This window comes from Silurus aristotelis (genome assembly GCF_946808225.1).
Source record: "Silurus aristotelis genome assembly, chromosome: 17".
NCBI classification, from domain to species: Eukaryota; Metazoa; Chordata; class Actinopteri; order Siluriformes; family Siluridae; genus Silurus; species Silurus aristotelis.
The window spans coordinates 21,273,279-21,294,036 of NC_139590.1; the positions used below are offsets into that span (position 1 = coordinate 21,273,279).

Sequence of the window (20,758 nt, forward strand, 5' to 3'; positions counted from 1 at the left end):
GGGACAGCAGTGAACAGACAGTGGAGTTGAGAGGAACAATGCTAATTATTTTTCAGACCAAGTAAAGCTGCTTGCGTCAGAACTTTCAGAACGAGAGAAGCAGCAGCTCTCAGCAGGGGGTGGAGCATCAACATGGAATGGTGAGCTGAGCTGCTAGCAGGAGGTTCAACTTGGTTGCCAAGTATTGATTAACCACAACAAAGTGGGGGCCAAACTAAACGAAAACAATCTTTTCCCAGAATGGTGACACTTTGATTCATCCATCTGTTCATCTGTCTATTTATCTTTCCATCTATCTGCCTGCCTGTCTAACTGCCCATCTGTCTATCCATTCAATCTATTGACTGAGCTTGAATGTCATCTTTATTTCAATTGCTTAAACTGTTATCTATCTATCCATCGGTCCATCCAACCATCCATCTACAATTCCATCCATCTGCCGGTCTTTCCATGTATTTATGCGTCCATCAGACTTTTCATATATCTATACATGTATCCTGCTTTACACTGCCTAGTCTGTTCCCTGAGAAGCAATTAATCAAGAAAGAAAGAAAAGATAAATAGAAAGAAAGAGATTAGGATAAAAGAAAGAAGAAAGAAAAAAATCTGAAGGAAAGAAGCAAAAAAATTACAAAGAAAGATAGAAACAAAAAAACACACGCAACCAAACAAAGAAGGATGAAAGGAAGGGATAAGGATGAAAGGAAGAAGAAAGGAAAAAATCTGAAGGAAAGAAGCAAAAAATAACAAACGAAGAAAGATAAAAGAAAAAAAAGAAAAACAAACAAACAAACAAAGAAGCTAAGAAATATAAAAGAAAGAGATAATGATGAAAGAAAAAAAAAGAAAGAAAGAAAGAAAAAAAGAAAGAAGGATGAAAGGAAAACATGTATCAAAGAAGAACATGTATCCTGTGTTTACACTGTCTAGTCTATCTGAGAATATGTCCATCCATCCATCCATCCATCCATTCATTCATCCATCCCTCCACTATCGATAACAAAGGCATTCACAGACATCCAGCCTTATAACTCACCACACATCCATTTATCCCTCCATCAATTCGTTAATAGCTTCTACCTGTCTGGCCATCGCATCTGCCAAACATCTTTCCATTTCAACCTATCCACCAATCTTCCTACATCTCTTTTCTCGATCTGTTATTTCACCCAAGTAAATGCCATCTCTCTCATAGACACCTACATATCTGTCTACCTGAAAACTAAAACAGAAAGCCAACTAGTTACAGAAAATCCACACAGAATTTCCAGAAGAGTCTTTAACACTCCATAGATTCTCCTAATGGTCCAAATGGAGCGAATGTAATGGGTAATGTTCCAGAGCCAAAAGTGTGTAGTTTCCACACCTGCTTTGTGTATGTGTGGGTATGAGCTTGGCAACCAGAGGGTATCCGAGGACACCACCACCATGCTGTGCCTGGATCGTAGCCTCAAATATAAATCCACTATATCCTGTCTGCTGAAGACACTCTGTCTATGTGTGTGTGTGTGTGTGTGTGCGTGTTAAGTTAAACTCCTTGAGTCTACCCTCCTAATGGCTAATACTCTTACATAGAGAGAATGAGAGCATTCTTCCCGATCATCACAAATCAAGTTGGATAAACATGTCCAGGAAGAATTCAGTCTTACCGCACACATACATTAGTGGAAATCCCTCCATACTTGCCTGCTTACAGAATTTCTCTTGAAATGTAAAGTATCTATGTCATGTTTGTCCTCGAGTGAATTGTAAAAATCGAGGGCTTTTACGCGTACATGAGGGATGGAACTGTACCCCAAAGCATCCCCGATCTGAATGACCCGCTTGTTTGTTGTGCAATCCAGGCTGAAATGGTCGGTTTCTCAGGGGTATTTTAAACTTTCAACAGGCATGTACCGTAATTTCTGGACTATTAAGTGCACCCATATATAAGCCGCACCCACAGAATTTTACAAAGATTTTGAACTTTACACAGGTTTTAACGAAAGACAGTGAAATATGTTGTGGCTCCTTCCTTTCACAACAATTTCTCTTGGGAGTTTTTCTTTTGGCATCGTCGTGCGTTTAAAAATCACCATCGGTGAAGCTTTTCTCCCGATGGCGTGCAGCTCAGAACACAGGTGAAGTGTGTTTTCATGCCCGGTTGTTTTCAGCGTGACGAATGATTCTCATTTCCTGTAGACAGTCCGAGTGAACGGCAGGTCAAACGTCAGGGGAACATCATCCATATTTATGATGTGGTGCGGCCCGATTCAGTGGGAGCGCATCTGATTTAATATAAAGAATTTCATTGGTTCACCTGAACCCGTTCGGCAATTTCATTGGTCTAATGTTATGGAGCTCAGTTTTTTGGCTTGAAGTTTATGAAACCGGGAAAAACCCAGGAAAAATCCATAAATTTGACGCTTTGTTGTTTTAAGCCGCGGCGTTCATAGCGTGGGAAAAAAGTAGCGGCTTATAGACGGTAATACGGTAATGTTGGGAGTTGTTCAATCCCAGCACTGATATCAACACTGGAAGATATGCAGGCAGTCCAATCTGTTGCTTTGAGGCAGAGGCTTTAAGGTAAATGAACTGGGACACAAGTGGACAAAGAAACTTTTACACAAATAATAGCTCCTCCAATGGAACTAATTCTCCCCACATAGAAAAAAACCCCGCATCATATTAGTACAACCTTCCCGTGGGCTCACCACCTGCAGGAGGGACCGTGAGGGACGGTGCTGTGAGGATTGGGCAGCAGTCGAAGGCGGGGGCCTGCTTAGACTGCTGCCCCCGCGACCCGAATTACGGATAAGCGGGAGAAAATGAATGAATGAATGAATATTAGTACAACCACTGTATACACCGACCAGGTACAACATTATGACCATAGAATGTTATGAAATTTGTCCTCAAATTTGATGTGTTAGAAGCAGGAAGAAGGGGTGAGCGTAAGGATTTGAGCGAGTTGGAACAAGGGCCAAATTGTATCGTTTAGACGACTGGGTCAGAGCGTCTCCAAAACTGCAGATCTTATGGGATGTTCCTGGTCTGCAGTGATCAGTAGCTATCAAAAGTGCTCCAAGGAAGAAACAGTGATGAACCAGGGTTCATCGATGCATTTGGAGAGCGAAGGCCGGCCTGTGCTTTCCGATAAAACAGATGAGCTCCTGTAGCTCAAATTGCGGAAGAAGTTAATGCTCAATTGGTCAGGACCGTTTTGGCAAAAAGGGTACCAACACAATATGAGGCCGGTGGTCTGATCGGAGTATGCAGCAGAACAGGCAGTGGACTAAATGTACAAGGGGCTGCTTGTAGCAGATATCTGTATGCCTCTTTTAAAACACCGTATTGCTTGGCCATTAAGTCCTGTGGCTTTATCCTCTATACTGAGTCAGGGTTTTACTAGGACAATGTTTCCTACACTTGAATATTGCTATGCATTGCATGAATCCATCTGCTGAATGGAAATATTTGGTTATGCATATATCCACTGGTCACTGCAGGACACCCATGAGCAGTCATCGTTCATTATAACAACGGTGGTGATGGGGAACAACACACAACCCTAATGTCACAATGTGTCAGTTACCTTCCAGGTGTAGATTAAGTCCCAATTTGCTCTTATAATTCCCTCCACTCTCCTGGGAAGATGTTCCACTAGGTTTTGGAAAGTGCTTATAGACATTTTTGTTCATAAAGTCAGGTACTAATGTGGGCATGTAGGTGAGGAGGCCTGGGGTGCAGTCAGGGTTCAAATTCATCCCAAAGGTGTTAAGCAGGGAAGAGATCAGAGCTCTATTGCAGGCCACTCAAGATCTTTCTATCCAAAGCATGTATACCAGATCTTCAAGGAGCTCATTTTGTGCACAGAGGCATTTCCGTGCTGGAACAGGTTTCGGTTTCCGAGTTCAAGTTAATGCATCATTTCATTATACTGCATCCAGAGACGTCATGTACAATGTGTGCCTCCAGCTTTGTGGTAACAGAACCGCAAAAGTATGGCAGGAAATGACAGGTGTCACAATATAGTCTATGTTTTCAAGAGTTATATTTCGCAAAAATATGAGAATACACGACCATAAAAACAATATGGAGGTGCTCCCAAAGCCACAATGTTGCATTTAAATTTCCTTGCACTGGAATTGGGGGGGGGGGGGGGGGGGGCAAACAGAGGTCCATACAGTACAAATACAGTTACCACAGGTCGACTAGAAGAACTTGAGTGGCTTGCATAGAGACCTGAAATCAACTCCACTGAAACCCTGATAAATGCACTGAAACAACAAATGTGCATTTGCATTCAGTGTCCAACCTCGTGTGCGACGAATAGCCAAACCCCCATGAGCACAGTCCATGTGAAAATCTTCGTCTTTTGTAAAAAAAAAAAATTCAATAATTAACCTAAAACAAATTAGGAATTCTAATGATTGATGTCCTAATGATTAATGAATTGTCAGTTCTCACCTGCAATCGGTGGACCTGCTGTCATCGGAACAGCCATGAGGCCCAGCAGATACCCGATGGCTTGTGAGGCTCGCATGGGCCCTACCAACTCGAAAGCGATAGGAGCCATTATGGTGATGAAGCAGCCGTCGCACAATCCCATGAACAAGCACACCACGATCAGGCCCTCGAACACACGGCACTGCGGGATCATCATCGACATCAGGCCCAGAGTCATGAACGAGGCTACCTAGACACACAAAAAAGAGGTACATTAGGGCAACTCGGTGTCTTCTTATCCAAAAATGCAGCCTATGCACCATAGGCACATGTTGTAGCAATGAAATAAGAAACAATACACAACTGCCACACAATACCTGCAAGTATATTTTCATGACTCCATGAATAAGGTCTCCCACTTTGCCAAAAACCAGACGTCCTACTCCCGAGGAAGCGCCGATACACACCAGCAGCACCCACTCCCTCTGGGTCTCCTTGAACTCCTCCCGCACAAAGTTGATCTGTCACACACATCGTTTAATTTCATATGTTGCCTTAACACACATAAAGTGGCCAGGGTGCACAAACTTTTGCCCATCAGTGCATATAAGTGATCATGTTCTGTTTATAACAGCTGCTTGAATGTATAAAGGCATTGAAAAGCAGGGTTACTGCAGTGTGGGTGACACACACACACACACACACACACACACACACACACACACACACACACACACACACACACACACACACACTCTCGCTTTCAGACATACACATGTAAAACAAAAGCCGGGGGACGTGTTTACATTTTGATCCAAAGCATTCAAAAACATGACGGCGGGTGGGAAAGGGGAGGGGCTTCTCACCTTTATGACTTCATCCATACAGCCTAAACACAACCAGATCAACATCCGTAACACACACACACACACACACACACACACACACACACACACACACACACACACACAAAGTCGAAATAAGCTTACACCCCCAAACATACATAAACAACATACAAAAACATCTGGAACACATACACACCCACACACATCCGGAATGTGAACACACCTTCAGTCACACACACACACAAACATGCGTAGTTATTATTTAAGGAAACCCTGACACCAAACCTGGTATGCATACACACATGTGCAACATTTACCACACACACACACCCAAAACACTATGAACACATCACAAATGTTTATACATATTCAGACACCCACTACTAAATTTTACAATAGAACCCCAACCACCCACCCACCCAAACACACACACACACACACACACACACACACACACACACACACACACACACACACACACACAGATACACACACTGTCCCAATCCTGCCATCACTTCACCAGTCTCCCAGCACAATAGCAGACCATGTCTCCATTTACACTCCATTCATACAAATGGAATCAGTGGGTTGTGCACATTGTGTAGTGCTAAGCGTACAGAATCCTAATGGAAGTTTGTTTACATTGCGGTGTCCTGTTTACATGACGGAGATTACCACACACACACACACACACACACACACACACACACACACACACACACCATTGTCAGTCGGGGACTACCTGATTGAAGACGTATCATTTTAGCAGCTCCAACACATACACCTCACCAGTCAAAACCTTGTGCTCCATCTGATCAAACGCATTATCAACTTGTGCTTGTTAATATGTTAATATGTTATAACGCTAATTCCTCTCCAATGCTTCTCTTTCTCTACCCATCCCAAGGTTGCACCAGCTCCAGTCGTGTCCCACCTCATGAAGATTACAGACCTTCAAAGAAGTAGATCCCGAACCATCTAGAGAAGTACCAGTGCCAATTGGATCCCACTTCATGTAGAGTTTGGACACTGGACCTCTTTAAGGGTGTTTAAAAAGCTCTGCTATGGAGAAGCTGGTGTTGGATCTATGATGGTCTCAGGTTTATTTAATGAGTTTTATTTAATGAGTTGCTCAGTAGCTCCTGGTTCCATAATGTCAAATGACTGTATATGACTGTAGAAAGGACATTACTCATAATCTTACTCATGTTAGTTCTCACTCTGTTTTGTATTGTTTTATAATTTATAATCACCCTCTTGATATCGAGGTTCCCTGGTGGTCTAGTGGTTAGGATGCGGCCCGGTTTCGATCCCCGGTCAGGGAACCAACCCCAGCCACTTTCAGTGCCGGTACTCAGGGCATCCAGCGTAAAAACATGTGCCAAATCTAGCATGCGGAGGATCCGCTGTGGCGACCCCTAACGGGAGAAGCCGAAAGAAAGTAATCACAGTCTTGATATCACCCAAATGAGGATGGGGTCCCTTTTGAGTCTGGTTCCTCTCAGGGTTTCTTCCTCATGCCATCTCAGGGAGTTTCTCCTTCCCACAGTCATCACTGGCTCACTCATTAGAGCTTAACTTAAAGTTATAAGGAACAAACGTATAGGCCCTAAATTTGTACATTCTTTTATACAACATTATAACCGCTTTACCTCTGTAAATCTACTTAGAAATAATGATCTTTGTTAAAAGTGCTCTACAAATAAAAAGAAATTGAATGAAATCAAATTTGAGTGTTAATTATAGCTAGTACCAATTACTGCTAATTTATTAAAGAAAACACGCTGACTATGGTACAATCTTACGCCTTGAGGACCAACTCAAAAGTTCCAATCTGACCTTATGACCATAAACCTGAGTACGGACAAAATAAGCTCATTTCTGATGTATCTCGATGTCTTGGTACAGACTTGTGACCGTGTCTAATTCCAGTAGAAGTTTCTGGAAAGGGGGGTAATTACTCACGCAATCCGGAAATTCCTTATCGTCTCAATTATTGCTTATCTTGTGATCATTGGCAAGATCCACACACACACACACCCAATACACAGACTGAAACCCTGGGATCCAATATAATCCTCTCACCAGGTGAATGTAGGGCACCATGTATCCCAGAACAGCCGTGGCCACTCCAAACGCCCATACTCGATAGGTGGCCACCCTGAACACCTCGACGTTGAAATACTTCCTCACTTTCATCACGGCCCTCCTCCACCGAGTTCCTGCTGCAGATCCCTGCTCTTCCACAAGCCCCAGAGAGCCCATCTCTGCCCTCGCCATCGCCCCCGCTGGCGGAATCAGGGGCCGGAAGGAGAGTGCCAGCAGCGACTGAACCAGCATGAACAAGCTGAGAATCTGGAAGGTTCTGGAAAGGCCTAGAGGAGCTACCACCTTCTTGAGTAGCACAGACAGCACTACGGTGAAGAGGCTGCTTGTGGCCGTCACCACGCCGTTCGCCAGACCGAGCCGCCGGCGGAAATAGTGGCCTAAAATGACCAGCGACGGCTGGAAGGCGAAGGACGAGCCGCAGCCGAACAGGATGCCGTAAGTGAAATAACGAAGTCCCAGCGTCCTGCGGCACAAAGAGAGACAAGAGAAAGAATTAGACCATAGTTCTGAATTCTTGGAGAAAAAGATTATGAGGCTGTATGTGAGTATGTGGCTGGTTTGACCATTTTGACCTAACTAGAAAGTGAAAGAGGTCCGTTTTTATGATCACTTTCCTGATGACAAGAACCATGCGATGGTTTACAAACAGTGGGGGACAACGATGGCGGTCACAAAGACGGTTAAAATGATCTCCCTCTGATTCACATTTATAGTATGATGATGAGCGCTTACGTGGCAAACGAGCTGGTGAGGAGTCCGAGGAAGGCGACTAAGGCTCCGCCCACTGCCGTCTTCCTGCAGCCGAAGTGGTCGGTGAACATGCTGACGACGGGGGAGCAGAAGAAGATCATCCCCGTTGCCAACGCACCGACCCATGCTACAGAGATAAGAGGAGTGAAAAAAGGAAATACAATCAGAGATTTGTCTTGTGATCAGGCAGGAAATATAATTAATACTCTATATGGTTTCAAAAATATGAGCAGCACGGATTGTACATACAAAAAAAAATCGTCAACGTCAAACCTGCAATTATAGGCCCCGCCCACAAACTAGCCCAGTACTAGTCCGGGGTGTGAAGTGTTTTTTTCTTTTTCTTTGCTAAAAGCCAGATTAGCATCCATTAAACAAACCACAAAAAAACACACAAATTAGGCAAGTGGATTGAGGGTTCAGATGTTCAAAGGTGCTTTAATGTCTGTACACTGTGTTTGGTGTCTGCGTACACTGGTTAAACATTGAAGACGTATGTGTGTGTCCCAGTTTGCAGTGTGAATACATACATGCACACACACACACACACACACACACACACACACACACACACACACACACACACACACATATATATATATATATATATATATATATATATATATATATATATGTCTGTACTGTAAGTATCCGGCCAAACAGGTATGGGCACCTGTGTGTCTGCTGCATACTTTTATTTCTCTCTGTGTGTGTGTGTGTGTGTGTGTGTGTGTGTGTGTTTGACATACACTGAAATTTCTTTTTCATTTTTTATGTGTATCACTTAGCATATGTCTGATTTGTGTATGCACAGGAGTGAATTTGTTCTTGTGTGTGTGTGTGTGTGTGTGTGTGTGTGTGTGTGTGTGTGTGTGTGTGTGTGTGTTTTTGGGGGGTGGGGGGTCTTTTACTTGTGTGTTCCCTTAGCAGACAAAAACGCACGCTTAAACAAACAGGGGCTTACACATATAGGGAGCAGGTGAAGGCCAAATGTCAAAATTAAACACAGTACTTACAACCTGGCAGATGTTTTCCATTATTTCATAGGTGTTTGCAAGCACTAGCATGCAAACGCACATGCACAAACACCCACCCACACTTTTTTTTTAGTTCCTCTTTGTTTGTTAGCTTTGCAGTTTAGGAAATGTCTGGTTCTTATGGGAATTTAGAACAATTGTGAAAAAAAAGGGAAACCTGATGCGAGGAATGCAGATTAGTTTCTTTCCTCCAATTAACATGGAAAAAGGTTCATGGTAATGTTGTAGGTTCTGTGTCAGGTTCGGAAGACGTGCGGCTCGTGATAGGTCGATCTGTCACATGACTACAGTTTTATACTAGATTTTTGAGGTCGACCGATTTCTTGGTTGGATCGTGTGTTGAGAAATTCAGCTAGTTCGCTAATAATATATTATGTAGAATAATTACAACAGCAATAAAAGTCGAAAAGTCGGTTAAACACCTTGGCTATGCGGATATATATATATCCGCATAGGGGAAAAGGGGAAGAAAAAAAACGGCAGTTGAAGAAAAAGGGGAAAGTTCATGGTAAAAGAACAATAGTGTCAGGTCCTGAGGAATAGGATGGACCAGAATCGTCTCCAGTGGCCAGGGGAGAAGTTGAGATATAGTCGGGAGAGATGGAGCATGGGGAAAAAGGCTCGATCAGTAGCTCGAGATCAGTATAAGTAGAGGCGTCACGAGTATGAAACGGAAGAGGTGGAAAATAAAGCCACATATGCGGACCAATAAGTCGCTCCATTAATATATATTATATAGCGCTCTCCGTGCAGCACGCAGTCTCAGGTGTAAAAACAAAACAGCACATGGTGTCAGTGTTTCGCCTCTGGAGGCCGCTCTTTTAAGGACAGCGGACCGGAAGCTGCCGCATGTTTTTTGTCGATATGCTGACCTCTACCTCAGCTTCATGAAGATATGCTTTACATGGGTTAGAGTGGAAGATCTGGATGAATGTGAACGTTGACTGTACTCCAGGCCTCTTCCCCTCACCTTAAGTAGTACCTTACTTTACCTGAATCTCCACAAAATCTAGTGGAACATCTTCTCTAAAGAGTGGAGGTTATCATAACAGCTATGCTTATGCTTGGGTGTCCACTAAGTTTTGTCCATTAAGTGTATGTTAAAGAAATAAAGGGCCCAAGCACTTTCTGTCATCACTCTTTAGTCAAAGGAAAAGTCCCAGAAGCCACATGTTTTTTTGTCTTTGTGTTTAGGGTTGATGCTGTGATCCAAATTTCATGGATAATGGGACAAATTCGTAGGAAGAACTTTGCTGTCAACCTTGTTGCATTTTCCAGATGAACCTCCCCATGTACTGAAAGTGCTGGGCCCCCTATTATATGAAGAGCTCAGACAATTTAAATAGGCTCTATAACTACTGTAGGTTCAATGCTACCATGGCTGTGCAGAACTATTCGCACCCAGGATAATCATCTACTGTAACAAACAAGGTTCTCAGTGACCTGGACTGGAAAATTACAGCGCATGACAGGGTTTCGAGCTTCACCTCTTTCTCACACACTATCATTATAATACAAGGTGATGGGTCAAGGCTGATTCAGTGCATGATTACATCCCTACAACTACCACACACAATTACAATACATATGGTACTTTCACATTTTTCAATAATTCAGAAAGGCCAAAAGAGCTCTGATTCTTTTAGAACCACCCCCCCCCCCCTTCCCGTCACTCTTTCGTCGTTCACTATGACTTACTCCACCACTTTTCACTCCCTCGTGCTTTCTGCGGTTTTTTTCTCCGCCTCTTCGCTCCTGCTCTTTCCACGTTACCAGCTCGAGGGCTTGAACACACAGTGGTCTCATTAGAGAGAATCAGGACAAGATCCCTCAAAAAACAACAGCAGAGAGAGAGAGAGAGAGAGAGAGAGAGAGAGAGAGAGAGAGAGAGAGAGAGAGAGAGAAGAGCTGGAGGAAGGGAGCTGGAGGAAGGGAGCGAGTGAATGACCCACTAAAACTGACTGATGCACTCTGACAGACTTCGACCTGACACATGGCCGCTGGGGCGACACAAACAAACGGCTTCTGTTCCTCGATCGTTGCAATAATAATTCTTTCATTCGAATACAAAGATATCAAATAAATATGAATTATTATTAATTGAATATTGATTTCATTTCCATTAATCCAGAAATCGTGCATGAAATGAAATCAAAACTGAATAAAACATTGAAAAAAAGAATGATTTTATTACTATTTCGATTTATTCGTACTGATTAATTTGAATTGTTCGATTATTATTTATAACAGATGTTTCTTTAATATAAAATGTTAAAAACGTATCTAAAAATAAAACATGAAAGTATTATTTTGAAGTTATTTAAGAAGACAGTTTTTACTCATAGGAAAACTAGGTGGTCGCCTCGAGCGCAACCAGCTGGCGGGTGATCGAGGGGGTGAATGGGGGGCGCCGTCGCCCTCCTCCTTTTAAATTAATTACCTGTTTTTCTGCTCAAGTTCAATATACAGTTTATGTTTATTTAATTAGATTTTGCAATAATTATTCAACATGTTTAACATTTGTTTATGGAAGGTTGCGAATGATTTGTATGGTGTGGGGGTGGGGCATCATAGAGGGATGGTGGGGCATATGGGAAGGGGGGTTAATAGGAATCTTGTCTATGGTGCCAAAAAGGCTAGAAAACGTCTCTGCCACCATCAACTGTGCATTAACCATGCACATGTACACAATACCGGATTTCTGACAGGATGTTTTTTGCTTTTTGCAGAGAGAGAAAAAAAAAATCTTTCATGCCAAGAGACTTACAAACTTGTGAGATGAAATGAGTTCACTTTTGGGACCATGTTCTCTCTTTAATCCTTCGCTAAAAAACGTTGAATAGTTTCATTTGAACCCAACTATTAAAGATGGAACTGTTTACTGTATGGATGTGAGTGTGTATAAGTCTAGACGTATATGATAAGTGTGTCTATGAGAGAGTGTATGAGCATAGTAATTTACATATGAGTATGTGTGAGCATACATACAGTAAGATCTAGATGTTTTTTTTTGTATCCAGTGGAAAATAGGTAACACATGTTGCCTTCTTAGCTAAGGAAAGCCTGAAAAAAGGGATTTGTGTGTACACTAGTGTATAACTATAATACACTAGTGTACATACACACAAAATTTATTCGTTTACTTTGGCCTCCATTGTAAAGACTATAGAGATTAAAGCAGTACGGTGACCCACAAAGACAAAATTCCTGTCAGGGATCGCACACACCCACCCCCCTGACAACACACCCTTTGTTCTAAGCAGTTTGGAAGCCAAGAATATAAAAACTAAATAAAACAGAAAGACGGTTTAGGACTTTCTCCTGTACTGTAACCTGCAGGTTCACCTCTGGGAAATAATCACTGATTCATTCCATCGTTTTTTTTTTTTGCTCCTTTTAGCTACAATTTTTGCTATTAATGTGTCAATCCTTGTTAAGGTTTCCTGACTGACCATATCAGATTTGCTTCCAAATCTTTGGGAAATCTTGTCTCTCTACTAAATAAATAAATTCACACTTGGATCTGAATTCATTTCTTCGAAAAAGGCCCCAATTTTACTGTAAAAACATGCAAAAAAAATCCTCCATGCTGAATGTATAAAATTTCCAGGAGATTTTTGTGTAGCACACGATATCTTCAACACCTATAACGGAAGTAATGGAAGACCCGTGGCTGCAAATTTGCCAGTTAATGACCTGTTGAAAAAATGTGTTTCACAAAAATGTGAAACACAATCTAAAATAATAATGTAGTAATTTATGATTCATTGTGACCCCGGTGTCCCAGTGCACTTGAGTTATTTGTACAATTTGTACATACAGAACTTGTTTTTTTTTCCTTCTGTTCTCGTTTTTCTGAATAATGAATATGATTCATACATGTTTTTTTTCAACTGCCTGTGCTTCAGACTGAAAACTAATAAATGTAAATGCACCCTTAAGCTCCTAAGGGTGTTTAGCTCCATTGTTTCTTGCGGATCTCCTGAAGCGATTCAGCTCTCCCCCTCTAACTTTTAATTGTCATTGTTTAGCAGACTTAAACTGTTATCCCTAAGGATCACCTGCGGAAGGCGATGGTTCTTATAATGCCCCTAGACTCTGATGCTTACAAAGACTCTACACACATATATTCTTTTTTTTAAGCCAATTTGAATGAAAGATTTTTGTAATTGTAATGTCATTGTACGGAAAACTAAATAAATACAGTGGGAAAACTTTGCGCTTATACCACCAAAGGAAATATATATTTGCTTGTGTCCTTGGAAAAGGGTAGCATGCCATGCTGAACACTCTGATTTTGAAACAGGGTCTGTTTCTTTGATTTATTTCACAAATCAATAATAAAAACAGAAAAGACGGTTGTGCAAATATTTTGAAATGTGTGCTAATGGCTAGTCCATGAAAATATATTATTAATATTATACTGATTAAATTGATCAATCAGTTAAATTGGCACAAATAAAATTGATTAGATAAAATGCTAAACATTGAATAATTACATTAGAGTGTACATTTTTTAGACCCTTTTTGGTCTCATATATATTTTTTTTTCAAAAGTTTTGGGTCACCTGACATTTCATTCTATATGTGGTTCTTCTCCAAACTGATACCCCAAAACTGAAGGCACTCAATTGTATAGAACGTCTTTAACTTGGAAACCCAAACATGTTCCACCATGGCAATGCCCCTGTGCACAAAATGAGCTCCTTGAAGATCTGGTGTACATGCTTTGGAGTGGAAGATCTTGAGTGTCCTGCTATAGAGCTCTGATCTCATCCCTACCGAACACCTTTGGGATGAATGTGAATGCTGACTGCACGCCAGGTCTCCTCACCTACATCAGTACCTGCCTTTCATAACACCCTTGTGGCTGAACACAAATATCCATAAGCACACTCCAAAATCTAGTGGAACATCTTCCCAGAAGAGTGGAGGGAATTATAAGAGCAAATTGGGACTAAATGTGGAATGTGATGCTCAAAAACCACATACCGTATTCATGACCCAATACATTTGGAAATATAGTGTATATCTAAAATGTATGTATATTTTGGAATAATCATTTATTTGCTTATTTAACATTGACATTAAATCTTATAAATGTGTCCCCACAGCAGCTGCAACAAACCAAAACAAACCATACTTCAGTATAATGTGTTCCAGTCTGAAAGGGTGGCATAAAAAAAATTGGATTATTTGGATAATGGACCAAAACACTAAATAAATAATACAGTAACTAGGGGACCGCTTTTCTGGATCATTATTGATTGCTAACATTTGACACATTCCTCACATACCTGTTTTGTTTTGAGTAGCAAATTTTTTTCAATCTTCTGGCTAGACATAGGATACAGTTTAGTACCTTTTTTATTGCATTTTCTGGCTCTAGTCAGTAAAATACTTTCTGTAATAGTTTTAACACACCAAGTAAAAACACCCGTACGCAGTGAGTGCAAATTAGTAGAAGATAACATTTCGGAAATTTTGGGGTGTGATACTGAGTAGAAACAGAGCCGTACACAACATACACAATTTATCTCAGTTTTGTCAATAGATGTCATTAGGCTAATCTGAAACATAGCTTGAAACAAACCTCATGTGTGTATAGACTCCTACGGCTTTGCCATCATTAAGCTCTTTAGATCTGAGCATTTAAAACAAAAGTGGAGCATGGGAAACTGCTCACGCTTGAGTTCAGCTCATGTTATATTATAGCCCTCAAATGCATTGATTGTCATTTCCTAAACGCTCACCTTTCATCACATTTGTCTGGTTTCCTCTCAAACACAAGCCGCCATTGTAGCAGAAAGGTGCGAGACTAGCGCAGGGGCTAACGGCACTGCACACACCCTAAACTACTTTACACCCGAAACTATTTATTGTGTAAATTATATTTTATCTATTTATAGCTACATTTTCTTTGAAGGTTTATTGCTTAATGTTCTGTTCATTCACCTTATTGGGCAAGTGAAGTAGAAAAATGCAATAAAAACAAAAACAAAATAAAACACCTGTATAAAAATATTATACAAAATTTCTTTCTCCTCACACATCTGCACTTCACTGCTGCCATAGCAACAACTAGCAAGGGACAACTGCTTCACAAAGTAGACAATAAACAGCTATTTTAGTAATGCATTAATTATGTGGTTTTTTTTACCTTTTAATATGTAAAACATCATTCAATTCCTGCCGTTTGATGTTTCTGAAATGACAAGTAGAACTTCAGGCCTGAAGTTTATATTAAAACCCCCGGACCACCTCCACAAATCAAACGTAAAAGCGTAGTATATTGAATCCAGATGTTTAAACAAACCCAGAATGGCGCAGCGTATCGGAGCGAGCTAACGAGTGCGCTTTTCCAAACATATATAAAATGCGCAGAGGCCATCGTCTTATACATCTACATTCCGTAGAGAGTTGACCTAAACATAATTAATGTGGATACGAAGCAGATGGAAAGTTCATCGCGAGTTTAGCGAGAGTTCGCTGGCAGGAGCCAAACTACAGCAAGAAGCAAAAAAGTAATGGACTTCAAGACCATTAAATATGAATTTGGTGCACTTTGGGCTTTTAACAGATGATAACACGGCTCAGGGTTACGAGTAAAATTTAAACAAGGAAAAAAGGAATACAGCCTCCTTACTTATAAAGGCAAATGAACTCGTTTCTATACTGTATACTGTTATTATACAGATGAAGCAATCCAGATTATTTTAATCATAAAAATCTGGGACATTCTATAGTTATAGCTATAGTTCTTATACTGTATGTTAAATGCGGGAGAAAATGGGCAGGCAACCAGCAAAGGTTTGAGGAGAGAAAACCATAAACTGGCAAAAGAGTACCGGGTGGCCGAGGCTTTTTAAGGAAAGGTTTGTTACCTTTGGCCAACTTGTCTCATGTCTATCTCCCACTACTAGAAACAAGACTGTGTTTCCCCGGTAGTCATCTAGTACTCAACTAGCCAAGACTTACAATCTTATTTCTAGCTGTAAAAATCTTATTCATCGTATTTTAACAATAAAATACTATGCAAGAGCAGATTGTGTAAGATTAATGTGATTTATTTTATTATTATTAAGATCTAGTTTTACTTAGTAAAGCAAGTTAAAGTAAGTTAATCGACCTGCAAAATGAGTTGAAATTACAAATTCGAGACATTCGAGGCCTTGTATGTTTTAAGACTTTATTTAAGCTGTAATAACTGGTTTTAAGATTGCCCAGTAAAATTGTTCAATAATCGCACTTTGTTTTATTAATTCCAAATGCTTGTTTTAAGTCGACACCAACACAATTATTTACAACCTCATAACAAATTATAAGTCTGCAGTATTAAGTCACCACACACTTTCCACACATTATCCAGTATGTTTATTATTTTTGGGAACTTTGTTCTTTATACAAAGTACTAAGCTTTTTACTAAGTTGTCCTAGAGTTGGTTTTCAGTTTCTCATTTTGGACAACTATTAGAGGCAAAAACACATTCAATAGTGTTTTCACCTCTGAAAGATGTGTCGACGATGGACAGGATTAGAAATTAATTTATTAGAGGGACAGCGCATGTAGGACGTTTTGGAGACAAGGTAAAGGAGGCGAGATTGAAATGGTTTGGACATGTGCAGAGGAGGGACATGGGGTATATCGGTAGGAGAATGCTGAGGATGGAGCCACCAGGAAGGAGGAAAAGAGGAAGGCTAAGGTGAAGATTTATGGTAAAGAAAGACACTTAGGTAGTTGGTGTGAAAGAGGCAGATGTAAAGGACAGGGGGGTATGGAGAAGGATGATCCACTGTGGCGACCCCTAATGAGAGAAGCCGAAAAAAGAAGAGTTGCTCTGGTTTTAAGGTCTTTGCACACAAAGTAAGAAAAAGCAAACTGTTGATGTTTTCTGATTTCAAGAAATCTTCCCAAGTGTAATTACTGGCAGATCATTTGACTTGTATTTAGTCTGTATCTTTTTAAATCAAACATTTATTTCTTCTATTTAAAAATGTTTTGTTTGTTATTTGTTTTGCAGTGTGTTAATTTGGCACATGCCACCATCTATAAATCGCTGCAGACCAGGTACAGACGGCACACAGTGATGGCAGTGAACTCTTTCAGCGTTGCAGTGCACCCTTTCATACCACTAACATTGTTCAGGAATGGTTTAAAGAGTACATGGTCTTGACCTAAAACTTGTCCAAATCTCAGTCTGATCTGTACAATATACTGGAAGCTGGAGAGGATTCACTTTGCAACTTTGCTTCTGAAGTCCACCAGATACCACAAGGCACATTCAGAGATCTTGTAGTGTCCATGCCTCGGTGTTTGCACAAGGAGGGCCAACAGCAATATTGGTTTTGTTTGCGAGCTAATAACTTTAAAAAAAAAGATTTTTTATTTATTTATTTTATTTCAGTTATTTTCAATTAAATTGAGAATTATGAATAATGGTGTGTCCCGGAAAAACTATCCTATTACCTAGTTCCTATTACTTGTGTTACAACAGCTACAGTAAAAACAACGATTCATTCTGCTTCACATTAAAAGGACACAACGATTTGCTACCACAAGGGTACAAAGGTTACAAAGGGATAACAGTAAAAACTCCTTTAATAAATGTTATATTTCTACTGAAGACTTCAACAGTTACTCACAAAAGAAGCTGCCATTAACCATACAAGTACCTGCGTATGGTACTTTGTTGGTCTATTTTCATAAGTGCTGTAACAGATGCAACCGCAGAATGCGAAGATAGAAAAGTGGGGTGTAATTATCCTGAAAGCAAAAGTAAGGGCGCCCTATACACTTGGCCGCTGCACAAACCAGAGTGAGAATGTTGTTTTTTTCTCTCCTTCTTGCACAATACTGAGCTTAACCTCAACTCAATACAGAACTGAACTTTGGACATGTTTACCACATTTTTAAAACAAGCACACATTTTTCAGCGCAGAAACATGGTTTCGAATAAAAAAAGATTTGTACCATATTTTTTTCCCAACAGCAAACTTTCATGAGGTTTTTTTGGTTTTGTTTTTTTGGTTCGCCTGTGTATACTTGATTGAAGAGAAAGAAAAAAAAAATTTAACCTACTTTCTATATGATGCTCTTCAAACAGGACACGGAAATGTTTAATGTGTTTCAGGATTAAAGCAGGACCGGGCCGTATTTATGCAAACGGGAGTTTCCACTTTAAGCCCCTGCTGAGATTAAACCGCCGCGCTTCAGAGGATCTCGGGTCAAAGAGTTCTGGGAGGACAGGAGAGAAGCGGCAGATCAAGAATGTGAGAGAAAGAGATACCGTGATGGAAGTGCAGAGTAAATCATGGGAGTTGAGGCCAGCGTTAAAAGAATTGAATTAAAAGTTGAAGGAGTTTGAAAGAGGGGGTGGCGGGTGGTTGACACAAAAATGAGAGATAGAAGTGTCAGACAATGAGGAGAATAAAAGTAAAAAGAAAAGAAAAAAAAGAAAAAGGTTCAAAGTAATAGATTAAAGGGAGATGAAGAGAAAGAGGGAAGCTGAATTTAAAAAACAGGTAAAAGAGAACAAGAAAAAAAGGGGTGGGGGCTTTTTAATGCTTCTGTAGTCGAAGAACTCATTCATGTTTCAACATGGCAGCCATTTTGTCTACAAGTTTATAAAGAAAATTGACCACAAAGAAAGTGAGAATTGTGTGTTTTTTAGAAAAAGGTGTTGAGCCTAGGGGAAAGATCGATTAAAATACACAAACCGCACTATACGACACGACCGGCGTTCTTTTTTTCCTCTTGGCAGTTCGATCACTGGCTCAGACTGGAACTGTGCACTAGGGGCCATGTTCAGATCTGGTGACTTTACTGACTCTGAACACTGAGGACACTGAATCCCAGTCTCATTCCTTTTAATTCAGGCTGAACTTCTGTTTAAAGAGTCCAGGGTTTTTTAATGTCAACTGTTTTTTCTTTTGTCCCCTCAAATCATGGCTACGTTATTAAATCTCATACAAATGTAAAAATAACGTGAGGGCTTTGAGACCGCCAAAATCAAATAGTTGCCAAGTGTACCACAAATACTCCCCCCTACAACCCTAACCCCTCCTAACACTCTAACCCATTAAACATTTTAATACCCGGGACAGCACAGGCCTCCATCCTGAGGCAGTCTCAACACCACTAAGGTAGATGAATGATGGTGGAATGAACTTTCCCTAGATGTCCATACAGCGGAGTTCTTCAAGCGACGGTTGAAGACCTTCCTCTTCCTGAAACACTTAAATGAGCACTTTTCAAGTTTGCTTTGTAGAATTCAGGAGTAATATTTAGATTAAGTTTGTAATCTGGCGTACCAGTGTAGATTTATTCATTGCTAGAGACTTTTGTATGTCGCTCTGGACAAAGGCGTCTGCTAAATGCCGTAAATGTAAATGAAACTGGAAGGAAATCTTCTCCCTGGAGTTTTGGCTCTGCAGCTATCAGAAACGTTTTACACCTTGAATCACTGGCCACAAAATCAAAATCCAAATTATTATTCATTTATTTACTTACATTTCCTTCAACGTAATGAATGATATTTCCCACCCCTGGACCAGGGACCCCCCAAACCCAGTCTGTGGAAAAATCTTGTAAAACAAGATTGCAAAAAAGGTAGGGGTCCGATTCTGTATACAGACCGCCCCTCAGTTATGGTGAAGCAGTGCTTGGACCCCTTTAACATCTTATTATCCATTTATAAACATAACTACTAAAGAAAAGGTTAGAGGTCTGGTATCTCCTGCTCCCCCCCCCCCCCCCCCCTTCACAGTACACAGGTGGGTAAACACATCACGCACATCAGACACAACACGATGTGCAGACAGAGGCGCTTTAAAGGCTTTTCGAACAACCAGACGTAAACAGAGAGATTAAAATAGATAGGCACAGACCAAACAAGATTAAACTACACTCAGAGTCCATCTGGTGCTCGCTGCAGACCGTTCACATCCTGGCCATCATATACCTGGTGTTCCTCTGGTGGTACCACGTGTACTGAAATACTGTGTTTAAAAAACGTGTATAATCTCTGAGTGTGTGTGTGTGTGGATTTCCTCAGGGTTCTCTGGTTTCCTCCTTCTCATGAGGAGAATGTATTGGCTACATTAAACCACCAAGTCTCCTCCCTGATCTCCAACCACATTATAGGTTAAGATCTTGCTTCTCGAACGTTTTTTTCAGAAATGTAAATGCAAATTTTTTTTTAGAAATTAGTCCACATTTTGCATCAACAATTCTTACTTTTAGTAAACAGGTCTTATTATGCACATCTGTTTTGTAGATCTATGGTACAAACTGCTGTGAAACTGAAGGTTCCTTTGCTTGTGACTGAGGAACTGTTGTCCTCATGAGAGCATCATCTGTAGTGTGTATCAATTATCTGCTTGGGGTTCATGAAGTGTAACTGCTAGTACAACTAAGAGGTGGCTTACAGGACTTCCTTGAGAACATTCAGATGCCCCTACAACAGATACCCCACAGGTCCACAAGACGGACGGGAGAGGGAACATTTGCAGCGACCAGGGAAGGCGGAGTTATCGAATCCGAGCACGGTGGCGCGCGCGCGCGCACGCACGCACTTACCTGTCGGAGCT

The 20,758-nt window shown here is 40.8% G+C and overlaps 1 protein-coding gene across 1 annotated transcript in view; it reads right to left on the reverse strand.

Moving 5' to 3' along the window:
• Positions 1-20,758, reverse strand: part of slc16a2 (solute carrier family 16 member 2) — a 29,716-nt gene that overhangs the window by 6,249 nt on the left and 2,709 nt on the right. The window contains exons 3-6 of the mRNA XM_083566056.1: positions 8,115-8,259; positions 7,359-7,845; positions 4,806-4,949; positions 4,450-4,678 (exon numbers count right to left, since the gene is read on the reverse strand). Of these exons, the coding sequence (XP_083422182.1) occupies positions 4,450-4,678; positions 4,806-4,949; positions 7,359-7,845; positions 8,115-8,259 (1,005 nt within the window). The remainder of the gene's footprint in view (positions 1-4,449; positions 4,679-4,805; positions 4,950-7,358; positions 7,846-8,114; positions 8,260-20,758) is intronic.